Source organism: Heloderma suspectum, chromosome 2, assembly GCF_057233095.1.
Source record: "Heloderma suspectum isolate Gila_16-S chromosome 2, 16-S_ref, whole genome shotgun sequence".
Classification (NCBI taxonomy): domain Eukaryota; kingdom Metazoa; phylum Chordata; class Lepidosauria; order Squamata; family Helodermatidae; genus Heloderma; species Heloderma suspectum.
The window spans coordinates 331,982,501-331,997,119 of NC_139459.1; the positions used below are offsets into that span (position 1 = coordinate 331,982,501).

General features: G+C 43.4%; 1 protein-coding gene across 3 annotated transcripts in view; it reads right to left on the minus strand.

Moving 5' to 3' along the window:
• CEP15 (centrosomal protein 15) overlaps nt 1-14,068 on the minus strand; it is a 44,315-nt gene extending 30,247 nt beyond the window's left edge. For 2 of the 3 annotated variants that reach the window (XR_014788572.1, XM_084840491.1), the window contains exons 1-2: nt 13,964-14,068; nt 7,120-7,208 (exon numbers count right to left, since the gene is read on the minus strand). Coding sequence is in view for 2 of the 3 variants with exons in the window: in XM_084840491.1 (XP_084696617.1) it covers nt 7,120-7,172 (53 nt within the window). In the remaining variant the exon portion in view is untranslated. Of the gene's footprint in view, nt 1-7,109; nt 7,209-13,963 lie in introns of all 3 variants that reach the window. The other variant, XM_084840494.1, reaches the window with a different exon arrangement.
• Nucleotides 14,069-14,619: the final 551 nt, after the last annotated feature.

A 14,619-nucleotide genomic window follows, 5' to 3' on the forward strand; every position in this document is an offset into this window, starting at 1 on the left:
CGTAACTCAGTGAAGCCATAAGCTATGCCGTGCAGGGCCACCCAAGACGGACAGGTCATGGCAGAGAGTTCTGACAAAATGTGGTCCACTGGAGAAGGAAATGGCAACCCACTCCAGTAATCTTGCCAAGAAAACCCCATGGAACGTATCACAAGGCTAAAAGATATGACGCCGGAAGATGAGCCCCTCAGGTTGGAAGGTGTCCAATATGCTACTGGGGAAGAGCAGAGGGTATTTCCAAGTAGCGCCAGAAAGAGTGAAGCGGCTGGGCCAAACCCGAAAGGACACTCAGCTGTGGATGTGTCTGGCGGTGAAAAGAAAATCCGATGCTGTAAAGAACAATATTGTTTAGGAACCTGGAATGTCAGATCAATGAATCAAGGTAAGCTGGAGGTGGTCAAACATGAGATGGCAAGTTTGAACATCGACATCTTGGGAATCAGCGAACTAAAATGGACAGGCATGGGCGAATTTAATTCAGGTGACCATCATATCTACTATTGTGGGCAAGAATCCCTTAGAAGAAATGGAGTAGCACTCATAGTCAACAAAACGGTGGGAAAAGCAGTACTGGGGTACAATCTTAAAAATGATAGAATGATCTCAGTACGAATCCAAGGCAAACCATTCAACATCACAGTAATTCAAGTCTATGCCCCAACCACTGAGGCCGAAGAAGCTGAGGTTGATCGGTTCTATGAAGACCTACAACACCTTCTAGAACTAACACCAAAAAAAAAAAGATGTCCTCTTCATCATAGGGGATTGGAATGCTAAAGTAGGAAGTCAAGAAATCACCGGGATAACAGGCAGGCATGGCCTTGGTGTACAAAATGAAGCAGGACAAAAGCTAATAGAGTTTTGCCAAGAGAACATGCTGATCATAGCAAACACTCTTTTCCAACAGCACAAGAGGCGACTCTACACATGGTCATCACCAGATGGTCAATATCGAAATCAGATTGATTATGTCCTTTGCAGCCAAAGATGGAGAAGCTCCATACAGTCAGTAAAAACAAGACCTGGAGCTGACTGTGGCTCAAATCATGAGCTGCTTCTTGCAAAATTTCGGCTTAAATTGAAGAACGTCGGGAAAACCACTAAACCGTTCAGGTATGACCTAAATCATATCCCTGATGAATATACAGTGGAGGTGAGGAATAGATTTCAGGGATTAGACCTGATAGACAGAGTGCCTGAGGAACTATGGATGGAGGTCCGTAACATTGTTCAGGAGGCAGCAACGAAATCCGTCCCAAAGAAAAAGAAATGCAAGAAAGCCAAGTGGCTGTCTGATGAGGCTTTACAAGTAGCTCACGAAAGAAGGGAAGCGAAAAGCAAGGGAGAAAGGGGAAGATATACCCAACTGAATGCAGAGTTCCAGAGAATAGCAAGGAGAGACAAGAAGGCCTTCTTAAATGAACAATGCAAAGAAATCGAGGAAAACAACAGAATGGGAAAGACTAGAGATCTCTTCAAGAAAATTGGAGATCTCAAGGGTACGTTTTGTGCAAAGACGGGCATGATAAAGGACAAAGAAGGCAGGGACCTAACAGAAGCAGATGAGATTAAGAAGAGGTGGCAAGAATACACAGAAGAACTATACAGGAAAGATCTGAATGTCCCTGATAGCCATGATAGTGCGGTCACTGAACTTGAGCCGGACATCCTCGAGAGTGAAGTCAAGTGGGCCTTAGGAAGCATTAGTAACAACAAAGCTAGCGGAGATGACAGTCTCCCAGCTGAGCTATTTAAAATCCTAAAAGATGATGCTGTTAAAGTGCTGCACTCAATATGCCAACAAATCTGGAACACTCAACAGTGGCCACAAGACTGGAAAAGGTCAGTTTACATTCCAATTCCAAAGAAGGGCAACGCCAAAGAGTGTTCAAACTACCGCACAATTGCGCTCATTTCACATGCCAGCAAGGTGATGCTCCAAATCCTACAAGCTAGGCTTCAGCAGTATGCGAACCGAGAACTACCGGAAGTACAAGCTGGGTTTAGAAGAGGCAGAGGAACTAGAGATCAAATCGCCAACATTCGCTGGATCATGGAGAAAGCAAGAGAATTCCAGAAAAACGTCTATTTCTGCTTCATTGACTACGCTAAAGCCTTTGATTGTGTGGATCACAACAAACTGTGGCAAATTCTTAAAGTGATGGGAGTACCAGACCACCTTACCTGTCTCCTGAGAAACTTGTACGAGGGTCAAGAAGCAACAGTAAGAACCAGACATGGAACAACCGATTGGTTCAAAATTGGGAAAGGAGTACGACAAGGCTGCATATTGTCACCCTGCTTATTTAACTTATATGCAGAGTACATCATGAGAAATGCCGGACTGGATGAATCAGAGGTCGGAATTAAGATTGCCGGGAGAATTATCAACAACCTCCGATATGCAGACGATACCACCCTAATGGCAGAAAGCGAAGAGGATCTCAAGAGCCTCTTGTTGAGGGTGAAAGAGGAGAGTGCAAAAGCTGATTTGAAACTCAACATTAAAAAAACTAAGATCATGTCATCTGGCCCCATCACTTCCTGGCATATAGAAGGGGAGGAAATGGAAGCAGTGACAGATTTTACTTTCTTGGGCTCCAAGATCACCGCAGATGGTGACTGTAGCCATGAAATTAAAAGACGCTTGCTCCTTGGGAGGAAAGCTATGGCAAACCTAGACAGCATAGTAAGAAGCAGAGACATCACCTTGCCGACAAAGGTCCGTCTAATCAAAGCTATGGTTTTCCCAGTAGTAATGTATGGCTGTGAGAGCTGGACTATAAGGAAGGCTGAGCGCCGAAGAATTGATGCTTTCGAACTGTGGTGCTGGAGAAGACTCTTACGAGTGCCCTGGACTGCAAGGAGGTCAAATCAGTCCATCCTAAAGGAAATCAACCCTGACTGCTCATTGGAAGGACAGATAATGAAGCTGAAGCTCCAATATTTTGGCCACCAAATGCGAAGAGAAAACTCCCTGGAAAAGACCTTGATGCTGGGAAAGACTGAAGGCAAAAGGAGAAGGGGACGGCAGAGGATGAGATGGCTAGATAGCATCACCGATGCAATGAATATGAACTTGAGCACGCTCCGGGAGAGAGCGCAGGACAGGAAGGCCTGGCGTGCTATGGTCCATGGGGTCACGAAGAGTCGGACACGACTGAACGACTGAACAACAACAACAACAAATATTCTCTCTGCCTTTTAATATTCTTTCTGCCTTTTCAACCACTGAAGCACACCGAGGCAGAATGTTTACAGTGACAAATTTGTAGCGTTCCTCAAGCTGCAGAAACACTCTGCATTATGGGACTGCATTATAAAAGATAGAATGATTAAACAAGAACAAGTCTTGTAGAACAGAATCAGCATGGCTTCCAAAAAAGAAAGTCCTACTTCACCAACCTTTTGAAGTTTGCTGAGTGAATCAACAAGCAGGTGGAAAAGGGTGATCAAATAGACATTTACTTCTGTCTGTCTGTCTGTCTGTCTATCTATCTTTACATCCGTATATCAAAAAAGCTTTTGACAAAGATGGAGATCGTAAACTGAATGAATTAGTCACTGGTAGTTATCTTCCCTCTCCCCTACGCCATCTAGCCCATATACCATCTAGTCCATGTACCACCTTTGACTGTAGAACTACAGAACAGAGGATATCCAACTCAGATAATCCATGAGGCAAGAAAGAGAGTGGACAGAATTCCACGTCAACAATTGTTCACTCAACAATCATGTCGCTCTACATCACAAATATTTTTTTCTATGCAGTATTCTTTGTTATAATTTTTGATAACTAAGATTATCAGAAAACATTGGCATCTAGTGAATGAATTACCCGGTTGTTCTGATGTAATGGTAAGTTATCACAGGACCACATCCTTCAAGGACCTTCTTGTTCATTCCAATTTTCCCCATAAAAGTCCTTTCAATGAGGATATTAGTGGCCATTATAAATGCGGACATTGTGTTAACTATCCTCAATCCCTTCAAATTCAGGAATTTATACATCTGGTCAATGGTAGGGACTTTAAATTATGCCATATGGCCAACTGCAATACCACTCATGTCATCTATGTTATATATGTACTTGCAAGTACACGTATGTGGGAAAAACTGTGAGGTCTTTGAAAACTAAGGTGTCTGAACACCATAATAAAATTAAGAACAAGGTTACAGATGCTCCTTTGGTATCTCATGCCACAGAAAAGTCTCACAAATGGGAGGATTTTCTTTCTTTGTGACTAAGTGTTTGAGATCACATTTGTACAATAGAGTTGATATAGACATACTTCTGTTACAGGGGGAAGCATTCTGGATATTTACTCTTACTTCTTTGGTCTCTGTGGATTTGAATGAAAGGAATGATTTGACAGCTTATTTGTAAGCATTGTGCTTGATATGTACCGTACCTTTAAACTGTGAACTACGGTTTTGTATATTCATGTCTGATTCCACTTCCTGATTTATGGCTGTTTTGGTGGTATTATCTCTTCTGTGTGGTGACTGGCTTTCAGAGTACAAGTACCTTTTGGGAAAGAGCGAGCTGGAGAAAATTAGGTTAAGGGCACTATCCTATGGAGATAGTTGTGAGTCTCTGAACTTGGCGGCTGACAACTATCCAATGCAGGGTGGCCAGAGCACGGAGGTGATCCTTGCCTCCATGCTCTGGCCACCCTGCATTTTTGCTGAGACAGGCAATTTCGCCTGTCTAGTCAGTGAGCTTCGGAGCAGGAGGAGGGAGGCCACACAGTGCGAAGGAAGCTGCATAATGCGGCTTCCGCAGTCACCTCCCCTTGCCACCCCTGGGACCGCCCCCTTTTCCCAGGATCCACACTCGGTTTCCAAATGCAGAGATGTAGCTGGCATGGAGAGAACCACACCAGCTACGAGGGGACAAGGAGTGTGGTTTCTGGGCTCTGAAGTTGGAGCCCAGAAACCAAAAAATCCTACGTCCCCCAGATGCTGTCTAGGGGAGATAGGATTGCTCCCTAAAATGATGTTTAGCTTATGGCAATTTTGTGCTAGCAAAATTTGGGTGAATAAGCAACACTGAGAATATATTTGGTTCTCCTTTTTGAATTTCCACTTTTAATATGGTATTGACGTTTTCTCCAGATGAATTAATAAGCTCATAATTTATGATATACCTTGCTATTTGGCTTTATTTAATTGATCAGTACACCACTGAAAATTTATAATATTGAGGAAGTGGATTTTTTTCTTGTGATATTAGATTTCATAGCGTATTATATATAGCAGTTAATAAAAGTAGTCTATATAGATCCCGAGGAAGACTATTTCTAGTCAAAATGGTAATACGCTGGGATTCTACTGATATGACGAATATGTACAGGAACTATTGACTTCCTTTGTAATTGACGGATATGGTTGATACACGTTCCTTTGTAATTGTCGGATACGGTTGATACAATGCACACGCATTGGAATGATTGATTTCCTCTGCAATTTGCCATGCATAAATGATTGTGCCTTAATTGCTTATATACATGTCTTCAAATTATAAGTTCTACTCTTTCCATATAATAGACATTGGTAAACTGAAGTTCCATAAGCTTCTTTGCACCTTGTGTGCTTTTGCTGAATCCTCCCTAAGATGCCAACATCCCAGCCCTCTACAGCCACGTGGGTTGCAAGTGTCACTGAGAGCAAAGGAGAAGCATCTGGCATGCTAGAGAGAAAACTAACTGAACCAGCATGGGCAGGATACAGGAGAGAGGGGAAGAAGGACAGTGCTCAAGAAACATGGAAGGGAATGAGACAGAAGTAATTGCCACAGAGCTGTAAACTGTGGAAAGGAGAAAGAGAGAGAAAGAAGGATCAGCCCAAATGGAACAAACAGAAGCCCAGAGCCAAGAAAAGTGGGAGGAGGCTACTAAGGCTTGGAAGAGGGTGGGAGGTCAGGTAGTATTTCCCCTCTTCGGGGAACACTGGAGCATTTAGGCCCAGACTATGGGGCCTTTCCCCCTTTTCTCCTCCACCCACACTCTGCTGGCCTCACCTAGGAAGGTGACATTAATCTGTCCCCCTCCAAGGCCTTTTCATAAGGCATTAGATGTAGGGGGATTAATCTGCACCATTTCCAGGCCTTGCCACTCTCACCCATCCTCTGCAGGATTCATCTAGGAAGGCGTTGGATTAATCTGTGCCCTCCAAGACCATTTCCCTTATCAAACAGACTTCAGAAGACTTACAACTAACATGAAAACTCACAATGATTCTACCTCTAACTGGCTGTGATACAGTAAGTATGTCATTTTTTATATACTATGAATTAAATTTTTAAAAATGCATGCATAAACATCGCACACATCTTGGGGCTCTCAAATGTTTGAAGGTTGTGATCTGTGCTTTGGAGGGTCTGAAACTTTGGCTACCCCGGAGACAGACTTTTAATCTGGTCCAGCAGAGGTCTTCCTGTTTTAAAAGAGTTCCAAAGGACCTAATCATAGGACGATTCCTTTATACAATTTAAAAAAGCATTACAGATCATAATTTTACAGTCCCCTTTTGGGTGAGAAAACCTACTTATAGCTAAAACATTATTAATCCAAATGTAAACTTTTAATAAGGTATTTTAGTGATCTGCAAATATTTTAAAATTTAAATTTCAATATGAAAAATGTATTGAAATGAAACTTCAGATTGAATTTAGGAAGGCAGAAGCCAATTGCGCAACTGTAACTGGAATTTCAATCAGGATATTCAGTGTTGATAGTCATGACTTCACATTCACTTAGCAATTCATAAGAAAAGCAGCACAGCTCCCCCTAGAGGCAATATTTTCCTTAATCTTTGATAGAAGGGAACAGCTTTCTATTGTTAGAACATCCACAGAGTTTAGTGGGAAATTATATTGCTGTAAGGCCGCAATCCTATATACACACTTACCTGGGAGTAAGCCCCACTGAATTGTAAGAAACTGTTACCTTTTCTGGAGCGTCTACATAGTAACATGCAGAACTGCCCAATTAGTTTTAGTTTGGGAAATACATCGCAAATCGGTATAAATGTAAACAGTCTTGAAAAAATATTTCAAATTCTTAACCATTCATGTCAAACTTTTAATTGTATTTTCTAGTACTTACAAGTACTTACATTTCTTCATGTCTTTTAGCAAGCTGAACTTCTTGTGCTAAATAGGATGCCATCTTTGGTCATGTGATTAACACCCCAGTTGTGCCACTCTTTTAAGGAAAAGAAAGAAAAACAAAAAAGATTTCTTTCAAAATACACAGATGTTTCTTTGGAGGATTATTATAATAGTGCTAAATCTAAATACAAATACTGAATTAGTTGCAAAGCAATAGCCTTTTAACAAGTGAAACCTGTCCAAATTCACAGATATCTGGTCAGCACATTTAGAATTGAACATGTGGTGGGAATGAAGACTGATATTACTGTTATTACTTATTACTGTTATTGTTATTATTATTTCTTTTCCTATGTTACTGTAATGTTTTGAATGTGTGTGGAGTTTGTATGAATAGTCATTTGAAAATCTGACTAAAAAGTGTTAATACATATAAAAATGAAACCTGATTCCTAAATATTAACATCATAGCACTGCTCAACCATATCTATGTCAAAAGTACAATACATATATTGTTAACAACTTCACAAAGCAGGACTTATTGGATGAAGTTTGAAGATGATGGAGCTTAGACACAAAGCTACTATCATTACTAAACATGCTATAGGTCTTTTCAGTGTGTATATGCTTTGCAGTTTACAATTTATAATCAAAAGCTTTCTATTTTAAAATTTAAAATGTATTTACGTAAATAACCAACTTAAGTGAATATCCAAATTGAGCTTGCTCTTCTTCAGAGTACTAATATTCAGAGTTAGGAGTGGGTGCTTTTCAGAAGTATTTGGCTGGCCACTACTGGAAATAGGGGGTAGGATCCAAAGGAGCTTCCTCCACCAAAGGATGATACTCTGAATCCAACCCAGTATGCTGGACTAGATGGACCTCTGGTCTGATCCATCAGGGCTCTTATATTGTACAATTTGCTTTACGTTATATAACCCCAGTGATGCAAACTCAAGGCTTGAACACACAATTAAGATTCAGATACACTTATCCAGAGGTAGCAGCTTTCATCCAAACCAGGACTTAGCAGAAGGAAGCTCTTGGTTTACTGGTGAAGCACTAGCCAAAGACTGAACAACAACATCAAGTGCTAACACTAATCTAGATGGACTTTGGCCTAATCTGGCAAGATACTTCTTATGCTCTTAAATAATAATGTATATTCAGGCTCCTTTACCTAAGGTTATTTATGTCCAGGATTCTAGATAGGATTCTAGCTCAGTATTGTCCACTCTGACTAACTGCAGCTTTCCAGGGTCTCAAGCAGAAGTATTTCACATCACCTGCTAACTTGATCTTATCTGAAGAAGCCGGGGACTGGACCTGAGACTTTCTGCATGCAAAATATGACCAATGAATTATGTACCCTCCCCAGGTCATCTCCTTCGGCCATTCAGAAATCACTGGCCTGGTTCACACATAAAGCTATCCCATAGCATGGCTTGTTGAATTCTGGGTTGTCATGTCTAAAAGCAGCCGTGCTAACAAACCATGCTTTGTTAATCATGAACAACCCAGAAAAAGAACCCATAGTTGGTTGTTGGGTTGTGAACTCTGGGTTGTTGTTACATGTGAACCCAGAACTGTGGGTTGTTCATGGGTTGTTTCACCAGGCTACAGAGGCAGTGGGCAAGAGTAGTAAAATAAAAATGAGTTGCTCCACATGCTAGTACTACAGTGCCACAAAGGCATTTGGGATACAGGGACAGAGAAGGCGAAGGAGGACGGAAACAAATAACCCAGGGACCGAGAAAAGAAACCATGGCTTGTTCGATCATAGAATAGTGGGGTTGGAAGGGGCCTATAAGATCATCGAGTCCAACCCTCTGCTCAGTGCAGGAATCTAAGTCAAAGCATCCTTGACAGATGGCTGCCCAGCCTCATCTTGAATGCCTCCAGTATGGGAGAGCCTACTACCTCCCTAGGTAATTGCTTCCATTATTGTATTGCTCTAACAGTCAGGAAGTTTTTCCTGATGTTCAGCCGGAATCTGGCTTCCTGTAACTTGAACAAATTATTCTGTGTCCTGCATTCTGGGATGATCAAGAAGAGCTCCTGGCCTTCTTCTCTGTGACAACCTTTCAAGTACTGGAACAGCGCTATCCTATCTCCCCTCAGTCTTCTCTTTTCAAGGCTAAACATGCCCAGTTCTTTCAGTCTCTCCTCATAGGGATTTGTTTCCAGTACCCTGATCATCCTCATTGCCCTCCTCTGAACCCTCTCCAGCAGACAAACCCTGGGTAGAGCAACAAACCCTGGGTTAAGCAACAAACCCTGGGTTAAATAAACCATGGGCTAGCGTCATGTGCAAACCAGGCCAATATGTGTTCTATATGGAACTGTGAACTCCACCCAATAGCCATGGTATTGTTACATGATCTCCTATCTTGGGATGAAAGAGAAGCAAGTCAAAAGATTCTGCTTTGGCCTGTAGTTGTTAACTCACTTTCAGTTCAGCTTGATTCATCCTTTGCACATGTAAACAAAGGCTGAAGTATATCTGCTTGAGGAAAATCTCCAGTTACCCTCTGCCTCCTAGCTGTTGATCCATTATCAAACAAAGTAAGAAAAAAGGTAAGAGCCTACTCTGAAAAGAAAGATAAAAAGCATAGAATTTTGAGATACCAGGCAGAATTCTGCTAAGTCAGTAACATACAAGTTCCTGGAAAGAAAAAGTTAAAACCAACATCAAACCAGACTTTGGCAATTGCACACAGCACTGCTGCACTAGCTATAGTAGAGAAATTTGCAACACGCAAGTATTATGAGCAATTGCAACTTAGAAGTGAAATTTGTACAGTGCCTCATGATGTGAGAAGATAGAAATTCGGGGACTTTTCAAAGAGCCCCAAGGAATTTTTTTCCCCTCAGATCTACCCTACAATCTAAGGACCTTTCTGAACTATCCCTTTTTATGCAGTTGCTTCTCATAAGCAGTGCACAATCCACATATGTTCGCTCATATGTTGTGGTGCTGCTGTGCTGATATCACATTTTTCCAGAACTTCACCTGCAACATCTTATCAGTGGAAAAGTCCAATTCTTTCCCAGAAACAACTGTATCTATTGCTCTTGTTTGCCAGATGAAATGTGGCTCCATGAATGTTGCAAATTCTTAATGGAAATTGTTTGTGACGTCACTAGCAACAAGCTGCTCAACTCTCCTTCTCCTCAAATCCACTGATGTGAGTTATACTTAATGTTTTGGATCCAGACTAAGTTAGGTGAACCTAGACCCCAATAAAATAAAGCTAATCATGATTGATTTCAATGGGAACTAACTCCAGCTTATTTAAGTCCGGATACAACCCAAGGTTTTGTATCCCATGGTCAGGACAGAGAAACAGTGATTTGCCCTTGAGTAAGTGAAGGATCTGAACCCAGGTCTTTCTGGTCCAAGTCCTGCACAATGCGCTATACATGAAAACTGCACTGCATAACTCCAGAGCAGGAGCACTCATAAAGCCCCGTTTTTAAATAAAGGCAAACACCTGTAAAGATTCCTTGTTTAGACAGCAGCAGCTTTTAAAAACCAAACACTTGAGAGGTGTTTGGCTAATGGTAAATGTCACTGCTGTTCCAGAAAACAAACAAAAAAACCTGAAACTGAGTACTGAACCCCATTTGGACCCTTAGTTTTTCAATTTATTCTTCTCACAGAGCACAGAAAAAGCACCCTTTTCATATTTAGATGAGCTGCATTCTCTCTCTCCTGCTCTGAAGAGTACCTTTTGAGTGTTGGGGGGGGGGGTGTAGAGAAGGAGAAGCACAGCAGACTGGATATTACGGAAGTATTGTACAAAACCCAAAAAGTGCTTGGGATAAGTGCCTCAATCGAACTATGATTTTAAAACGTATTTACATGTGCACTTCAAAAAAGTAATTACATGTGACCACTTGCATCGGTACACAGTTGTGCATATGCATTCAGACATGGAGTTATTAATGCAAGGCAGCACAGATAGAAAGCATTTATGTATGGAGGCACATTTGGATATGCATGAGATTTACCACAATTCCTAATGACATACATGCAGAAGCATGCTCTCACAAACAGATGTCATTGGTTGGACTGGGATATATCCTTCACTAATAGAGGCAAATGTTCCTTGGAACTTTCTCTTGCACATTTTCTTTAAAAGGCACAGCAGGATTCTGTTTTAATTAGGCAAAGGGGTTTTCCACAACATGGCTAACCTGGGATTCCCCTATTCTAGGGAGCAGACTCAAGACAGAGACATTGGTCAGCTTAAAAAAGGGAATAATGGTATTTTACCTTCTTTGGAATGTAAAAGGAAGCATGTCAGCATCACTTTCCTGAATGCCCAAACATGTCGAGTTTATTTGGGTATGTAGATGAGTGTGCCAATGTTAATGTCATATGCACACTTGACTGTGCTTAAGCTATTTTGGTGCAAGTCATTCAACCCAGGAGCAGTCCAGGTAAAATGCCCGAGTGTAGCAGAAGACTTTTTCTCTTCCCATGGACTTCCCACAAAGCACATTAGACAAAGATTTCTCTGATTTTCAGGGACAGGTGCCTACTCCCAAATAATCTTGCAAAAATGGGGATGGAACCTGTTTTAGAGCAGACTCACTTTCAGCAGACAGGGAGACAGTACAGCAGTAATAACTTCTCCATCTCCAGCCTTGGTTCAGCCTCTCTTCAAGCTCTCTTTTCTCTCATTGTAAGCAGCAAAACGCTGATTTTGCTCCACATAGTGGATAAAAAAGGAAGGCATGGTGATGGATCACTGTATCACCAGCAACCTTCTCCCTGTCCCAACTCAGGACAGTGTATGTACCAAGGTTTGACCTATCTAGCTCAAGGATACAAATTTTTAGTCTATGGAGGCAGAAAAAACAGCCAGTTATTACTGTTGTGGCCTATCATTCTGCTTCTCTTGTATACATTTGAGCTTTGCCCAGAAATGTCACAGATTGGATCTCTTCCATTGCACCAACTTCTGGACCCACTATTCAGTTTCTCTCTCATATACTTATGAAACCAGATGCTGCTGCAACCTTGTTGATATTAAGCAGGTCTAGGTCTGTTCAGCCCCTGCCTGAATGGGAGACCAACTAGGAATCCTATGTACACAACCCAGAGTTCCATCATGGAAGAAAAGCAGGATATACATTTTATTTATATCAAATCTGTATGTATGTATCTGCCAACTCACAATACACTTCATGGATCTAGTAAAATAAACACAAAAGTGTTATCTTATAATAAATCAATTAGGCAGTTTAAGGTGTCCCAACGTTGTTTTTGCTGTAACAGACTAACATGGCTAGCACCCTAGGATTGGGGGGGGGGGGGATGTCTCTGGCATTTTATCCGTACTTTTACTTTTGGAGGAAATCCTGCTAGACATTTTATTTTTAATTGCTAGAGCTGCAATTCTTCAGTGTTTAGCATCCCTTTCCCCACCTTCTAGAACTTAAGGATCTGCATGGCTGGATGCAGGGCTGGGCCAGGCAGAAGCAAAGCTGCCCATCTGTGCAATGCAAAGGGCAGCGGCAAAGCGTACTGCCCATGTGGTAGAGAACATGGTGTCAAAGCTGCTTGCCTGGGCAACAGAGAAGCTCCCGTGGATGGTGGCAGCTCCACTCCTCTAATCCTGACAGGTGCTAGCGGCAGGAAAAAGGCTGATTTTGCCATCAAGCACTGCTGCAGGCATCCACCATCTTAATTCTCCCACACTCCCTCTCAGGGACATCCCAAACACTGAGTCACTGCAGTGACAATCTATTGTGACCCCAGAGACAGTGTGGGGTACTTAAAATGGCAGGTGGTGGCAGCTGCGCATGCCCGCAAAATTGGCCCTTTTCTCTTCTGGGCTGGTTCCACCTGCCTCAAGATCATGGGATGGGGCTCAGCCTGTTGGTGCTGACTCCTGATGCTGGATGCATCTTGTCTGCAGCGCACATGCATCTAAATGTATGTGCATGAACACTAAGGGTGCTTCCAGACAGAAGCACCACCAATCAGAAGGCATGGCGCGGCTATTCCGTCTTTTCTTCCTTAACGGATTTTCTGTGGTAAGAAAAAAGGCAGAAGCAGCAGTGGGTAGACATGGGAAGATTACAAGTGGAAGACGTCATCACCTGGACATCCATCCACCCCACACCATAAAATGTCATGAATTTAGCAGGGTGATAGCATGATAAAAACAGAAACACCCTAAGGCGCCAGCAGCGTACGGCTTGCCATTTCACACAATGCAGCTCCTGAGGTGTATTCCGTAACTGTTGCTAAGATAGTGCAGGGCAAAAATTTCCGCCCATTTATATCCTCCTCCCAAAAAACAAACGGGCTTTGAAGCCGAAGGAGAGTCGTCTGTTGCAGTGGAACCCAATACAGTTATCTTGAATAGGGTCTTCAGGTAAGTACAAAAAGGGGGATAGGACAGCGACCTTTGGGACGAGGAGTGCAGCATGCACGTCCTCAGTTTCATCTGCGAAATACCAGAGGGTACGCATGCTTCCTTCACCTCGTCCACCTGGCCTCACCCCCATCATCCCGCTCCTCCCCCCCCGCACAAAAATTCTCCCTCCCACTTTCTCTTCAAAGACTGGGTGCGGAATGTACCATTCGAAGGAGAATGAACAACCGCGGGGGGGGGGGGGTGTTAAGAGTCGAGACAGGCGCGGAATTGCCCATCAAAGTAAACGCGGCTTGAGGGTGATACCACAAAGTGAAGAAGAGAGGGGAACAAAGCGGGCGATATAGGACCGTACCACTCCATGATGTGGGGAAAGCGGGGGAAGGGGTAAGAATAGCGGGTAATGTACACTTCCCCACCGAACACAGCTGCGTGTTTCTGTGGTGAGAGAAACTACCTCCATCGCGGCCCTGCCAAAGGTAGCAGCACGTTAGTCCGCCACGGCCGTTACGATAACCCAGCGCCCGCTCCTCCCGGCTGGTCGTTATCGCGTTACCCCCCCGATGGAGGAAGGGGGAGGGCAAAGGTCGAAGAAGTTTCATTGGCTCGTCCGCCTGAAAGGGGGCGTGCCTACAGCAGGGCTCGCCTTTCTACCCGTACGCTTTACCGCGCGCGCTCCCCGCCGTAAATGAACGCCAAAACAGGGCGGGGCGTGCAGTTTGAAGTCTTGGGAGGAAACCGTTGGGGGCGGGGCAAGCGGGCTAGTCCAAGCTGAGGAAGGGCGGGGGAGCTGCTGTTTTTTCCGCCCCGTGTGCTCTTCCCCCGCCTCTCCTTTGGTGAGGTAACCCAGTTCCTCGGGGTTCCGCTAGGGAGGAAAGATACGGCGAGGGGCGGCGCCTTGTCGCCTCTTCTTCCGCCGTTGTTGTAATGGCGCGCTATAGTCCAGGAGTTTTCCAGAAATGGAATCAGCGGGGCCTGTAACAAAGTGTTGCAGTGTGGAGTGCGCCTGTTAGGGGCACCAGCCGGCCACGGCCTCTTCCAGAACACTGCATTTCCCGCCTCCTGTTTTCCACTCTTTCCTCAGCACTCAGGTGGCGTTCTGTATCCACTAAG